This window comes from Protopterus annectens, chromosome 3.part1 (genome assembly GCF_019279795.1).
Source record: "Protopterus annectens isolate FY-2018-M chromosome 3.part1, PAN1.0, whole genome shotgun sequence".
Lineage (NCBI taxonomy): Eukaryota > Metazoa > Chordata > Ceratodontiformes > Protopteridae > Protopterus > Protopterus annectens.
This window is the reverse complement of record NC_056732.1, coordinates 1,587,934,975-1,587,951,818: the sequence shown is the minus strand read 5'-3', so window position 1 is coordinate 1,587,951,818 and position 16,844 is coordinate 1,587,934,975. Positions and strand designations below refer to the sequence as shown.

The 16,844-nt window shown below is 42.7% G+C and overlaps 1 protein-coding gene across 1 annotated transcript in view; it reads right to left on the bottom strand.

The window, feature by feature from the left end:
- Positions 1 to 380: 380 nt before the first annotated feature.
- LOC122797819 (vomeronasal type-2 receptor 26-like) overlaps positions 381 to 16,844 on the bottom strand; it is a 284,632-nt gene continuing 268,168 nt past the window's right edge. The window contains exon 4 of the mRNA XM_044066342.1: positions 381 to 1,315. Coding sequence (XP_043922277.1) covers positions 381 to 1,315 — 935 coding nt within the window. The remainder of the gene's footprint in view (positions 1,316 to 16,844) is intronic.

Below are 16,844 nucleotides of genomic sequence, written 5' to 3'. Positions count from 1 at the left end.
ACAATAGTTTTAATTGCTATGTGGCATAGGTCATAATAAGATTCATAAGAGTATAAGCCAGACTTTATCTTTTATGCAGACAGTTAGTAAATTAGACTCCTTAACAAAATCATTTATCAGTTCTGAAACATGACAGAAGAACATTTTATTTTATTACATTTTACTTATTTGTTAATTGAGTAAAACATTTAGGTGCAGGTGCCTCTTTGTAGGGGTGATCCAAGAGCACCACCTGATTTAGTAATTTACTCAAAGTCACAAACAGGCAAATGGAGATTGCAGGACTCAAACTCATGATAATAAAATGAAAGTCATTCACAGCTCATAGAGGTAATTCTGCACTAAACTACCAAGCAATTCACTACAAACAACACTGGCTATCAAACCCCAACTATGTTTGTTTTCTTATGGTTATGAGCTCCTTTCCCCATGAGATATTCTTTGGTATTCATATCAGGCCTCAACAAAATAATGTAACATTTTGGCAGGAATATACAGCTGAGCAAGCCAGCACTGGAAGACAAGATGGCAAAAATCTCCACAGCAACCATGTACTTCCCCTTTGTGCTGAGATAGGCAGGAATGAATGAAATCCAGACACTGACAAACACCAACATACTAAACGTAATAAACTGAGCTTCATTAAAACTATCAGGCAACTTCCTAGCTAGAAAGGCTATTACAAAGCTAGCACAAGATAGTAAGCTCATGTATCCAAGCATGCACCAGAATGCAAAGGTGGAACCATCATTGCATTGAATTACAATTTTTGTGCTCAAGTATTTCATGTTTACTTCTGGAAAGGGAGGAGATATTAGTAGCCAGACCATGCACAGAATAATTTGAGACAGTGTACAACAGAAGATTATGGTAATAGGTAATGCAGGCCCCACCCATTTCCTCAGGCTGCTTTTTGGATTTGTAGCTTTAAATGCTATGACCACCATAATTGTTTTTGCCAACACACAGCTAACACAGAATGCAAAAACAACACCAAAGGTAGTTTGTTGGATTAAACAAGTTACTCTATTTGGGCGGCCAATGAAAATCAGAGAGCAGAGGCAACACATCACCAGAGCAACAAAAAGGAAATAACTGATCTCTCGGTTGTTGGCTCTAACAATGGGGGTTTCCTTGTAAAGAGAAAATATTATTAGAATGGCTGTAGGCATCAGTGCAAAAAGAATGGCCAAGGTTGCAAGGGCTGCACCCAAGGGGTCTTCATAAGCAAGGAACTCCACAGACTTTTGAAGGCACATGTCTCGTCTCTCATTAGACATATGATCATCTGGGCATCGTAGGCATTCAACTGAATCTGAAACAGAAAGATTACAATTAATTTCATTATGAAAGCAGAATACCTAAGATTCTTTCAGACATGGCAGTTTTAAAAAAATTGATTATTTATTAATATTTTAAGCAGTAATACGTAGTGGAGCTTTTGTTCTGAAACACAAGCCAGAAACTCACCTATACTGCTGACCAGTCATGGTTGGGAGTGTGTATAGGTTACCAGAGGTCAGCAAGAATGAGAGGGATGGGGCAGCCACTGTCCTTAGATGTGAGGCATGAAGCTGCATCTTTGGCAAAAGGCAGATATCAGAGATCAAGGTATGAAACTGAACGGTAACCATTTGAAAAGTCATGACCCACATGAGCGCCTCAATATCCTAAATAAATGGACTTGTTTATATGAAGTCTGAGATGGTAATCTCTCTAAATATTCCCTTTTCCCAGAGGTATAGTGATCTCAGAGTTGCTATATAAGTTTTGTGGGGTGTGGGGGAAATAGTCCGCTGCAAAAAAGCAAATTTAAAGGAGAAGAGTGACGTTCAAGTTTCTCTCTTCTCTTGCAGTTTCGGTCGTTTTTTAGGTGGCGTCAGCACTCAGAGTTACCAGTGCCAAAATTTCAGTAAGGAGCCAACTGAACAAGGGGATATGGTTGTAACTCTTACATTATGGAGTCATATTGGAGTACACATGCCCTAGTTACATCACTCTGTTCCATACTTCTAGAAAAAAAAGTGGCAGATTTTTTTTTTTTTTTTTTTTTTTTAAGAATCATAAATGAGAGGTGGTTTATTGGCATTTTCTTTCTCTAGAATAAGGATTTAAGGTGAGCTTCAATTTCTTTGGGGGAATTGGGACAGCCTACCTCTTAAAGTCCATTTGGGACATAAGGCACAGTAAGCTGACTGAGGGTAGAAGGCAGATGGCAATGGAAGCCAGGACCAAGACTTACGCTTTCATTGGAAGTTAGGAGAAGTAGGTCTGCAACTAATAAAATTAAGTTGGGAGCTTCTATGTAGTAACCATGCAATAATATGTGTTACAAAAATAATATATTATGTAACATAGCTCATAGTCACTGATACAGACTATAATAGTGAAGTGACATGAAGCACAAACAATTGTTTACATCTCAAGGTAGTTAAAACTCTGAAGGTTGCATATACAGGTTCAAAATCTGCTACCATCTTGAAAATCCATTTAGCAGGGAAGAATGATCAAACTGAGAAGTACTCCAGGAACAAAAAGATAAACTTGTAAACCAGTAAAAAAATTAGATCAAACCCAAGAAACACAGACCACCAACTCAAAAGTATTATTAAATCTGCATCATGGAAGCCTGCCTGGGAAATGAAGCAGCTAGTGATTTTAAAACATTCTAGCCAAGGAATGCATTAAAACTATGGAATCGTTATTGCTAATACCTCTGAAATTAATTGGTAAATACATTATTTTGACTGGCTTGGCAGCATGGTGCCTGGGAAACGTCATCATGCTAGATGATGTGATTAGATCTCTCAGGTCAGCTTACAAATACTAAGGAGACAAGAGACCTGCAGGAGAAAGATAGAGAATGCAAAGCAGCAAAATTGAAATATGTGTTTATGCTAGAAAGGTAACAGGAAACCATCACCCGGATTCAGAAAACCCTGCACTGTGTGCAGGACTAGTGCAGGAGCTCCAGCAGGCAATATGTCTGCCATGCGAGCCAGGAATAAGCTGTAGGGATGTGCACGAGCGCTCCTGCACTAGTCCTGCACGGACTCAGCCCCTGTATGCAAATTTCCCCATTTGCAGGTGAAACCATGCAAATGAGGTGAATTTGTGATCCAGGAAGCTGGAAGCCGGCTGTGCAGGACTAGTGTAATCTGCAGAAATGTACTCGTCCAGTAACCGAGTACATTTCTGAAAACTACAAAACGGAGCCATGATAGCTCCAAATAAAGGGTGGATATTATGTAGAAAGCATGCCAGTGGCCAAATATATGGCCATTGGCATGGAAAACAGTTTCAAAAATAAAAAAATCAACATATATTTTTTAACCGATCTTGGCTGTTAAAGCATAGGGCAGTGGCGTGCAAATGGGATCGTGGTGAAAAATAAAGTAAAAAACATAAAATAAGCATTCTAACCAAAATCACTATTTTGCCAGTATACTCAATGGCAGGCAGAAGACAACATGGCCAGTGAATAGTGGTTGCTAAGGGGGAGGCTCAGTGTGGGACCTGTAACTATGCATCAGCAGGCAATCCTATGCAAATAAGGGGAATGATACTGAATCCCAGATTTCCCCTGCAAGCTATTCAGCACCCAACAGTGTAAGAGCAGGAATACCTTGGTGCAAGCCTAGGAGTTAGCAGACATCATAAGGGGGTGTGTCAGGCATACTGTAAGCTGATTGGAGCCCTGTGGCTCGGGTTTGCCCGTAGCTTAGCAGAGCTAAGCAAGGCGGTGTGTCTGAGGCTGCCTAGCACTCTTTACATTGCCTAAGTGGGTATGCACACTGCGCACCGTGTTTTAAAGGAAAAAAAAATTAAACCAGGAAATAACAGCTCTGTGCACATCTGAGTACTGTGTTTGCGCGGCGCACCCCCGGGCTTAAACAGGAAGACAATGGGAAGGGAAAACACCAGTAGGCAGAAGGAAGCATGCCCGGTTTGCCCTGGCCTTGGCAAAGAGGCAACACATATCACATACACTGACACAGGAGGCAGTCAGGAAATGACACCTCTCTCTGACTCGCACATACAGTAAAAGGGATGCCAAACATGACACTACGTGTGCTCAACCGTGTATAGGGAGTATACTATGTGCATCCAACATAGGCAGCCCTCCAGCACCATCCTCAATACAGGCACACCCACAAGGTAAGTCACTCTCCTTGCCAATTGCTGAATGGAGTAGTATGTGTTGTTACATGTATCTGTGGTATGGATGTGAGCATGCAAGGGAATCGGGTGGCTCAATGGGATGCCAGCAGATAGTAGACACCTATAGTGGCAGCATGAGATCTGTAACAAATACTGGTGTCACCATAGTAGCCAGTACTACACATGGTGACAAAACCCACTGCAGGAAATGTGCTGGACCACATGTGTGTCCATATGACACACACATGCCAGTCAGGGAGGTTCACATACCCAACAACAGTCTCAGTCAGCAGGACAGGTGTAGACAAACATAAACAAAGGCTGTGCTAAGGCCTCTGAATGATGCCTATGGATAACCTCCCCCCCAGGCCTGCATAGACAGACTATATCAGGTCAGGCAGTGGGATGTAAGTTCTGAAGGGAAGGAAGTCAGAAACTAATATGTAGGTCAATGAAATCTAAGACCTGTAGTACACTGATATGCTTCTAGTCAGCATGATAGGTTAGAAAACAGAATGAAATAGAGTGCCTGACATACCAGTACAGTCATAGCAAATACAAGTGTCAGGTGTGCCCCCCAATCCTATGTAGAAATGTAGAAACAGTCAAGTGTGCCCCCCCAATCCTGTGTAGACATGTAGAAACAGCCAGGTATGCCCAACCCAATCCTATGTAGAAATATAGAAATAGTCAGGTGTCCCCCCCCAATCCTATGTACAAATGTAGTAACAGTCAGGTGTGCCCCCCCAAATCCTATGTAGACATGTGGTAACAGTCAGGTATGCCCCCCAATCCTATGTAGAAATGTAGTAATGGTCTGGTGTGCCCCCCATCCAATGTACACACATTGTAACAGTCAGGTGTACCCCCCAAATCCTATGTAGAAATGTAGTAACAGTCAGGTGTGTCCCTCCAATCCGATGGAGACATGTATAACATGTATGTGTAGGTATAATACCAGTGGAGCACAGATGACCACAAGTGGCCAAGGTAGCAGGATAGATTGTAGCATTTGTACAATATGCAGGTATGTGTGTGTTAGGTTGGTGTGTGTTTCATATTGTGTGAGAGTGGTCAGTATGTATGCATGTTGAGGTTTGACCTGGTGGCCATTGCCCACTACTGCCAATGACAGGGCCAAGTCCTCACAACTGCAGTGCCAAAGACAATTCCCCCCAGTATAACACATGCTAGCAGTAAGCCATTGTAAATGTGTGGTGGTAATATGTGTCACCATCTGAAAGATGGACATGGCATGACTGTTGGGCTAGATATACAAGCATTTCACAGGGAAAAGTACCCCAGACATCCAGTATATAATGTGTAACCATGAAATGGACACACCCTTGGAATTGTACATACAGGTATGCATCACATTATCTGGGCTTGTAGTAGGGAATACCAATGTCATCTGGCCGAACACTTGCAGATCACAAAGGTGATATGACTGATGTATTGGGAAACAGCTGATGTCCCTGCACAAGCCAGCATAACTGGAATGCCTCATGCATATCTGTGAGTCAGATGGAAGCAGTGTCCATAGCACACATGCACCCAACTCTCCCAAACACCACCCACAGGTACATCTCTGGTCGTATCCCTGCTGTTGGGAATAGGTACAATATGACCCCCACCTGTGTATGGCAATAGCGAAAGAATGTAGCATGCAGTGCAGCTGTCCCATGCAGGTGTGTCCCTGGCTGTAAGCAGCACCCTGCCAGCATCCACACCACCTGATCAATACTGATAGAAGGTATTGGCATGAACACCTAGCACACCTACCATGTCACTCCAGGGGAATATACAGTATGACAGTCTGGGACTGCAGGACTGACAGAATGCAACAGTCTGCTACAGCTGGCCTGCATCACCACCAAATGGCCTAAAGGCCTCTGCCAAAGGCCTGTGTCTCACCTGTACTGCCAATGTATGTTATGTCATGGACACCCAAATAACAACATAACACACTCCACATAAGCCATATGCAAGGCCATTTGGACAAACCACAGTAACATGTCCACCATGTCCCACTTCATGAACTGTGGACCAACACCAAAACACAGCAAAGTATCAGAGAATGTATGCATAATGCGTGGAAGAGGATAGAATAATAAAGGGGGGGGGTGGAAGCATGGGCAGCATGGAATGTGCAAGGCCCGACACTCAGCCATGTGCACATACTATCCCTGGCTGCAAACACAAAAATGGGTGGTTACAAACCTGCCCGTACACCACAATAGGCGTAATGTCCTGACTTATGACCCCTGCCTCTGAGTAACCTGTGTGAATCTTTATAGCTGTGAGGTATTGCCACAGCAAGATAAGGCCATACTGTCATGCTGATGGATGTACAAGTATGGGATCCTCTGCCAGCACTGTACCAAGGTGCTGAACTGGATAATAAGACCCAGCAGCAAGTGTCTGTAGCTCCTCTTCCAGAATGGCATAACTTTCCATGAATATGTAGGCATTTGCCCACAATACAGAACACAGCTGCATTCACCCTGTGTTCCCTAGGACATCACTGTGAGCAAGAATGTCCACCTGACAGTACTTGAGGACATAAAACATCACAGTGTATAACAGTACACATGTCTGAATATCTCTGCTAACACCAGTACCATGTACCAGAATCAGCACAGACACAATCACCTACAGTGCACCCTATCCCTTGCACAGTTTGACCCCATATTGCCAACTGATCTACAGATATCCTGCAGAAACAGTTTGCTACCTGTAGGTGTAGAACGCAAAGGTTTGCACTGGAGTACAAACTACCTGGAATGAATCCACACATTCAATACAGAAGGGCATACTGGGCATGCTCACACACTTAGAGAACTGAAGGCAATGTCAGGCAACAACATACTGAAAGGGCATACTGGGCATGCTCACACACAAACAAATGAAGCCCATGTCTGCCAACAACAGTGGACCATACATATCTGACAGTTGCAGATGTTAGTGCATACACTTCTCAGTATGCACCAGTCATGCTTTGCACACACATTGGATAGGAATACAAACATACATCCAAGGACAACACAGTATAATATGCCAAAAGTAGACATACATAGATGTGTGGAAGAGAGTGACAAAGAGCCTTCCATCATGAGGCCTGTCCCACCCAGCACACAGCCAAATGGTTACAACCACATAATGTGTAAATGTCACTCACTGTAGAAATTAGCCACTGGTATCCATCAGCATTACAGACTCTGTGGTGCAAATGCTAGCTGTCCAACATGACTGTACAAGGCAGTAGTCATCGAGCAGTTGTATACACATACCTGCAGAATATAAACCTGCGTGTGCCTGTGTGTGGTGTGTGTACCTCTAGATGAATGGGTTATGGCCCATGCACGCACACTGCCCTCCCCATAGCCCTACTATGACAAGTCTGCTGATGTCATTCACTTTGAAATACACCTTTGGGAAAAAAGTAGCCCAGTAATCTCTGTGGTGCGTCCTATAACTGCATAATGCTGTAGTGTGATAAACTAGTCAAGTAGGAGTTATAATCCCAGACATGGCAACTGTGTATATGTGTGTCTCTGTCTGTGTAGGGAACAATGTGTTTTAGGCTAGTCACACTCACTACAATTCAAATGCCCTAGTTTGGCAAGGCTGCTGACGTCATTCACTGCGAAATACACCTTTGGGAAAGAAATAGCCCAGTAATCTCCGTGGTGCATCCTATAACGGCATAATGCTGTAGTGTGATATACTACTTTGGTAGGGGTTCTATTCCCACACATGGCAAGTGTGGATGTTTGTGTGTTTCTTTGTCTGTGTAGGGAGCAATGCTTTTTAGGCTAGTCACACTCACTACAATTCAAATGCTCTACTTTGGCAAGGCTGCTGATGTCATTCACTGTGAAATACACCTTTCGAAAAGGCACAGCCCAGTAATCTCCATGGTGCATCCTACAACTGTGTAATGCTGTAGTGTGATAAACTAATTAGGTAGGAGTTCTAATCCCACACATGGCAACTCTGTGTGGGTCTTTGTCTGTGTAGGGGGCAATGATTTTAGGCTAGTCACACTCACTACAATTCAAATGCCCTACTTTGGCAAGCCTGCTAATGTCATTCACTGTGAAATACACCTTTGGGAAAAAAGTAACCCAGTAATCTCCATGGTGTATCCTATAACAGCATAATGCTGCAGTGTGCTATAATACTGTGTTAGAGGTTCTATTCCCTCACATGGCAAGTGTGGATGTTTGTGTGTGTGTTTCTTTGTCTGTATAGGGAGCAATACTTTTTAGGTTAGTCACACTCATTACAATTCAAATGGTCTACTTTGGCAAGCCTATTGATGTCATTCACTGTGAAATACATCTTTGGGAAAGGAGTAGCCCAGTAATCTCTATGGTTTATCCTATAACAATGTAATGCTGTAGTGTGATATAGTACTGTGATAGGTGTTCTTTTCCCATACATGGCAAGTGTGGATGTTTGTGCAGTGTGTTTCATTGTCTGTGTAGGGTGCAATGCTTTTGAGGCCATTCACAGTCACTACAACCTCCAATGACCTTCTTTGGCAAGCCTGCTGATATCATACCCAGTGAAATACAGCTTTGGGGAAGGAGTACTCTAATAATCTCTGTGGCACATCTTATAAGTGTGTAATGCTGTAGTGTAATAAACTAGTTAGGTAGGAGTTCGAATCCCAGACATGGCAAGTGTCTCTGTTTGTCATTCATATCCTGTGTGGAGGTGGCTGTGAGTGTGTAACAACTGGGCACATTGTGGACTGGGTTTTGAAATTTTCTAATATGGTGGTCCTATTATATGTCACAATGTCCACCTTACAGGGATAACAGATGTAAAATAGCTGAGAGGCTGGGGTGGCAATCCATACCCCTACATGTGACATCAAGGCCTAGTGAACACAGTTAGCAGTCCTTGTATTACACAGAGAACACTCCCAACCCATGTCTCATACCCAAACACACTTGCCTAGGCAACAACCGCTATGTTGGTAGTACCCTGCATATTGTACCACAGATAGTAACAGATAGTAAACATGGTGTGATTGCAGTGGACTACAGAGGGCATGGCGCCCTGTCCATCAGTACAATAGGCATGTGCATGCAGACAGTGTCCCTTTACTATGTTCCCCACTGGACGCCTGCAACACCTGTGGTCCCATCAAATGTGACCCACAAAGGACATACCATGCCTTAAACACATGCCCTGTATGGACAGATGCCACTGACACTATGGCATACCTGTATCATGCTATCAATGTGGGTGCAGGGTCAACCTGCTGTCCATTTCCAGTTCCCACCACATGAGGCAAGGACAGGCACATCTGTTGATAACAATCTGTGTACACAACATGGACAAACACCCCAGGTACAGTTCGATATGTCACTGTACATGCATGTGGGACATGTGCACATCCCAGACAGCGTCCATGTCATGGACTAAAGAACACATACATGGCAAGCATTGCACAGCAATGGACACACACAATAGTTACCCAGGTGACAGGATGGTGAATACAACACCCACCTGTGTGGGCCAATCCAGACACTACATGCCTGAGCCACACCGCAGGCCATTGATATGTGGCCTGATGCCAAGGTGTACCCTTCACCTAGCCTTGTATAGCCTTCTGGCACAGTAAACTGCTACACACCCATGAAGCAATGCACACATGCATGTCAGTACTGGCACCCTGTGTCTGTGTTTGTGGTGTATGATGCTTTTGACCACATTCATACTCACTACAACCCCCACTGGCATACTGAAGCATGCTGTCTGATGTCAGACACCTTCACATACCCTTTGCCCATATAACCTCTGAATAACCCCTGTGATGCATGTGATACCTGCACAGTGCTGTATTGTGGCAAACTAACTAGTTAAGAAGTGTATTCCTGACCCTGCCAAGTGTGTCAATGTGTGTGAGTCCCTGAGAGAGTGTGGAAGTGTCGACGCTGACACCTGTTCATGTGGACAGGCATGTATACTACACCTACCATATCGCTACCATATCACTGTTGCAGATGTTACTCACCATCACATATACATTTGGAAAATTCTCAACATATAAGCTATGTGGCGCATGCAATAACTGCATAGATGTGTAATAACAATACATTGTCAGTCAGGGGTTTGAAATCCTGTACTGGTAGGTGTGTGACACAAACATGCTTAGGTTTTACTCTCCCACCCCCTCCCTGACTTACTTTGTCTCTGTCTCTCTCACTCCCTCTCTGGTGAATGTGGAGAAATACACCTGCTTTGCTTAGGCAGCAGCACGTGTTTTGTAAGTGATGCTCATGATCAGCTGATGATCTCTGCATAAATTGCAGCCCTCCCCTAGCTGATTACATGTGGAATTGCTGTGGTAACATTCCCATGGCCAATTGCATGGAAACCCACTCCAACATCTAGGAACATCATGTTGGTGGTGGGCCTTTTCATTCAATGTGAGCAGGCCCTAGATTTGTTGTTTGGCAAACAGTATCACAGATGGATTTGGGATTTACCACTAACAACATACACTGTGGAAACAGGCCAACACACAGGAGGGGGATGTGCCTGACATGACTACAGAATGCAAGTGTTGCTATTCTACATTTGGAGTAATGTCAGTTTAACAGGGTGTGTGTGGATATGGCTGGTCTACATGTTTTAATACCTGTCATGACAGTGCTATGTTTTTGAGGAAACCCCCATCTGTAGGGTCATCTGCAGACTGGGCAGTGTGTATTGTCTTTTGTTTCTTGTGTTACTCACAGAGCACCTATCTGAGAACCGCAGAAGCATAGTGTGAGGATTGCAGTCAGTACATGGTGACAGCCATGAGAGTTACTAACTTCATATCCCCTCGTAGGACATATGTCACAACAAACTCTGTTACAACAGTAAATGTATGAGGTTATCACAGCAATATGTCAATATTGGCCCTGTGTTTGTGCCTCCAGCCACAACTCTGTCAACCTTTGTACATATGTCATGCAGTAAGAGGTGCGTATGCTCTGTACACCATTATTTATTGACATCATATCTGATAACAAGCCAGTGAGATATCAGACTGCTACACATGTTATGTATAGTAGGGGTTACATTTGAGGACATAACCTGGGCATTCTGTGGTTGTGTGTACAGTACTGAGGTCTGTGCACTTATGGTGATTGTTTACAGTGTGTGTATTGAGAATATGTACATTGGCCTGTGTACAGACTGTGGTAGATGTCATTGTTCTTGGTCCTGTTCTTTCTGATGTTACATGCTGCTCCAGTGTATGGTACCTTATCGGCTTGCGTGTTTGTAGGACCAAACATACACATACCACAGAAAGGCAAAGGACCACACTGTGTAGTGACTCAGTATATGTAGGCTTAGTGTGAGTGGCACATATGAGGATGGTGTTGATCAGACAGTCCATATACTGTAATATTACGCTAGCTTACAATATGTGGCAGTGGCTGTGTTCACATTGGTTGTGGTTATGCACTTTCACGCAGGTGTCTGTTACTCTGTGCTGTGACATGCCCGTAGAGCCTGCTATATTTGCAGGTGCATGTGTATTCCCCCATAAGAAATGTAGGCCAGTGTTGTGACAGTCTGCCTGTAGCCTGCACAGTGCTTTGCTACATGCCTAGCAGCTTAGTGTACTTACCCAGTGTGATGTTATGTCCAGATATTTGCCAGATGTACTGCTGACAGGCCACCATATCTGTCATGTATTTCTGACAAAGCAGTGGGATGCTGTACAGATGTATGTCACTAACTAGTGGGTAATATGCGGCCATGTGACCTCTGCACCATTGGTTATTATGTGTCAGGACAGACAAGAGTGTGTGAATACATAACCTATGGGGGCAAATATATTCCAGTATTTACATGATATACCCATCTACATGGCTGTTAACATCCACATTGTCAGGCTTGGCCCACATGTCTTGTACAAAGGGGTTCTGTGCATACCTCTGGGCTGACCAGAGTGTGTCAGACTGTCCACATTTATTGGCCATATCTCTGCTGTAATCCACAGGATCATTACTGTGCTATCAGTGGTACTGTACTATGATGTCCTTAGGATGTCTGTCAGGAGCCAATGGCGCACATGTTAAAACCAGATATGATCCCCCACACACAACATGTCTGTTAAGACAACCGCTATTACAGTAGCAACAGTCTAAATATACCTGCAATACATACCTGACATCCCCTTGCACTAAGAGGTTGGGACTATTGGGGCTGAGGTAGGACTCTTCTCCATGTTCTGGACATATGGTGAACATATATGTACATATAATTATCCATATATCTATATAAATATATACACATATACATATCGACATACATAGATGGATATATATATATATATATATATATATATATATATATATATATATATATATATATATATATATATATATATATATATATATATATATATATATATATATATATATATATATATATATAAACACTCAAATATATACATATACAAAGCAATATATGTCTACACATATACAGATATAGATACATATGAACATATACTTCTGGATATCTGCATATATATTGACAGTATTAGGTATACCAGAATAGATATGTCTGCACATATAGTTATAGATATCTACATATATGTCTACATAAATAGTCATATCTGTACACATAGGATGTGCATGCATATATAGCTATATAGACATATATATATAAATATATATATATATATATATATATATATATATATATATATATATATATACACACACAAAGAGATCTACACATGGCCATATGCACTATACAGATGTGTATACAGACATATGTATGAATATACATGTGTATGTAAATGTAGACATATATTGACATATGTATACATATATATATATATATATATATATATATATATATATATATATATATATATATATATATCCATATCCCTGTCATGTGTAAACATCATGGTTGTGTATACCTTCCCAGCTGTATCTCACCGTATGTATCTGATATGTGTACATTATGATTAAACAACGTATGTGATGCAACAGTCATATTAATAACAAGTACTACACAATTGTGTAAGTAAAGGCAATTGTTCAATACTAATCAATATGTGTATTTACAGATATATTGGATAAACAACAGCTGTCTTCACAGTGGTCATGGCGTAGTGGTTAAGTGTTGTGACTGTAGTGTAGAGGGTCCTGGATTCAAGACCTGCAAGGGCTGTTCATTTTGTTGCTGGACAAGAACAATGGCTGTCAGATATGGAGTGGTTAAGGCAGTTTTGAGCAGCTTTAAGCGTGTTTGCTTGAGTTTGCACAAAGCTAAGTGGTGCTACGCTACAGGTAAATGTACGGGCACTTACACAGTGTAGGCTTCACTTACTAATGCGGAAATCAGCTTAGCTGTTGTATTGGAGCAATGTTGATACCTGCTGAGCATGGCTTAGCCCTGGTAACCAGTTCACACCACCCAATCCGATAACATAGCAGGGTAATGACATCTGTAATATGTGTATGTATTGCCATGTGCAATACATGAGCCTTTGTGCTGTCATTACAGTAGCAAAGGGTGTGAGTGTCATGTCTGGGACAAACAAGTATATGAGGCCTGTACAGCACTATCAGTGTGAATGTGTTACATACAGAGGGAGTAGCCCAGGGGACGTGCTGTCACACTGGCATGTAGTGTATCATGGCAGTACTACTGTTGACAGTGCTTTCCCAGGCAAGAGTAGAGTGCTAAATGTAGTACTGACAACAGGCACGCCTACAGGCATAACTGGACTCTGAGGCCTCCCTGTTGTATCCCTGGTGTGTGAGCTGTGTCACAGTATATATCCCCTACTGGATAATGATCCGACATGTGGAATGTAACTGTAGACTACCGTCTGTAAAGCACATGTTAGTGAGGGCTTACAACGTGTAGTTATGGCATGCATATTGTTGTCACACGTCTATCTGTCAACGCATTCATCCTACTGCATAGCTACATTCCAAGCTGATGACTGTCAGTCCCTGTACAAATGTGCAAATGGCAGGTATCCAGCTGAGAGATGTACAGGCAACCTATGCTTGATTGACACTGACATGTCTGCCCAGCTCTGTAAGAACTGGCACATATAGAAGACAACACCCTGTATGCACCATATGCCACGGGTACCTCCACCACACTACCACAGTCAACAGAACATGCTTGGGTACAGGTCTCCATTACAGGCACTAACTGTGTGTTATAATACATGTTGCATACATTTCAACTTGATCACCAAAGTGGCCATGTGCAGGAGGCACCAAGAGAATTGGCTGATGCATGTCACGCTCACTCTGTGGGTCACCACAGTGGTGTCTGTCGATAGATTGCCTGCTGCTACATGGTAGGTGGCAGCATACCATTGTACACACATCCCCTACACAACCCATCTCTCCATGGACAATAGCTAGGTACACAGCTATGACCACATGCAGTGATGTACCCCAGTACTGACACATGTGTACATGTGCATTACTGAGTATAGGAGTGTCTGTGTGTTAGCACGCCTGTACTTGGGAATTCCATGAGGGCCTTCACAACTACTGCAACACCCACTACCATAGTCAGTTGTGGCTGCTGTTGTATGGGACATTACATGTACCCTGTTATGCTCCTCTCCCTTGTTTTATCTCTTATATATGAGAATGGTAGGGGTGGTGATGTAAGAGCTAGAACTGAGGATACGGAAGCAAAATGGATTGTGAGGCTCAGATCTAGTTTTGGACATGGTCTTAACGAGTGCATTCCTATTAAGCCTGTGCTTCGTAATAGACCATTGAATAGATGAATCTTGATTCATTTTTAACATTTCTAACATGTTCAAAAATTTTAAATTTAAATACATTCATTAATATATATTTTTGTCTTGTTAAATACTTATATATATATATATATATATATATATATACATATTTTTTTAAATAAATAAATATATATTTTTAAATAAATATATTTTAAATGAATAAACATAATTTTTATATGAATATATATATATATATATATACATAATTTCACTGTCCACTATTATAAATGCATTTCAATTACATAATATTTATTTATGTTTTTATGTGCACTATCTTTTAAAATGTTTTAGTATGTGTATCTTGTAATATAAATGCATTTCAACTAGGTATTATTTTTATGTGTACTATCTTTTTAAATGTTTTAGTATGTTAATTGATCATTTAGACTAATTATGAAGAGTATATAAGGTGTGTGCTTTTATGGCAGGAGTTACACCTGAAGAAGCAACTGTGAAAGCGCTTGTGTCCTCTGTTAATAAACTGGTACCTGAACATTTATTCGTGGATTTCTTGCTGTTGTTTTGGAATACATTCTCAGCCTGGATCTTTTGCTCCTTGTTCACAAGGGATTTTATATTTGTTTCTGCTATATTGCTGCTTTTTGGGCTCTGTTTTTGCTGACTGTACCCCAGACATGTCACAGCCATTGTGTCACCAACTGCTGACACATGTACACCTACAACACAAATGGAAAACATTATGGAGACCACAATCAACCAGTGTTACTAACAGCTATAATGCAGCAATGCTGGATGGCTACACTACCTGACATGTATGCATTAAACTTTACTCCTGACAACATGTTACACTGCAGTACTTTAGTACACTGTAGTACAGTCACCATGTGCATCAGAACCATTTTAGACTGTCCATGCATTGATGTTAAGGATGACAGGGATGTGGCACAGGTATCATCATATGCACAGGGTGTGTTGTTGGTTTGCCAGAGGCCGAGGGTGGGCCATACATTTGACACCATATGTGTGAGTGAGGGGTGCAATGAGGTGACCTGTGCATGGTGATGTGGTGTGTGTAGGTATGAGGTTTCCCTAGGTGTGTTTGTATAGTGTGTGGGTATGCATGCACACAGTTCTGCCATGTGGCTGCCCTACACAGGTGTTTGTGGACAGCTGCAGACCATACCTGGCAGGGTGTGCAGTTCACTGCCTCTGGCCACGGACACATGGACTGTGCCTACCTGGGGTTCCATGGGCATGTCCAGGTACAGGCCTTGATGTGCTACTCTCCCCTGATGATGACAGATGTCCGCTGGAAACAGGTCCCTTCTGGGACTGGCCAGGACCATGTGCTCATGGCCTGTTATGGGGTGGTGTGGACAGCACCCCCCCTGCAGTTCTGGGTCTGGTACTGCCACAACAGGAGCCCCTTGGTGTCCTAGCATGTCCATGTTGACTGCCAGCTGTTGGCATTGCTGGCCTACATCCACGTGGCCATCACTGCACTCCCACCACACCGTCAAGCATGGACAATCCATGGTCGATGAGGGCCGTCATCTCACCAGACCATTTATCCATGAGCTTGGTATAAGCACAGATGGCACCAGACAGTTCACAGAAGTTGTCACCTGCAGATGTGAGAGCAGCCCTCTGCAGCCTCAAGCCCTGTCTGGTGTAAGGTTCCATACATGCCTGCACCGCCATGACAGTCTGAAACATGCGCCTGGTGGTACAAGTTGTGGCGCATCTTCCAGGGGCATGATGACCAGAGGCCCTACCATGAGCACCCTGGGACATCTGCCTCTGTGGTGCCCTGCTGGACACCTGGTTATGCCTGCTGTGACCAGACACAGTAGGCATGGTTACCGCACTCTCCTGTGCACTGCCACCAAATGCCAGCTGGCCCTCTGCTATG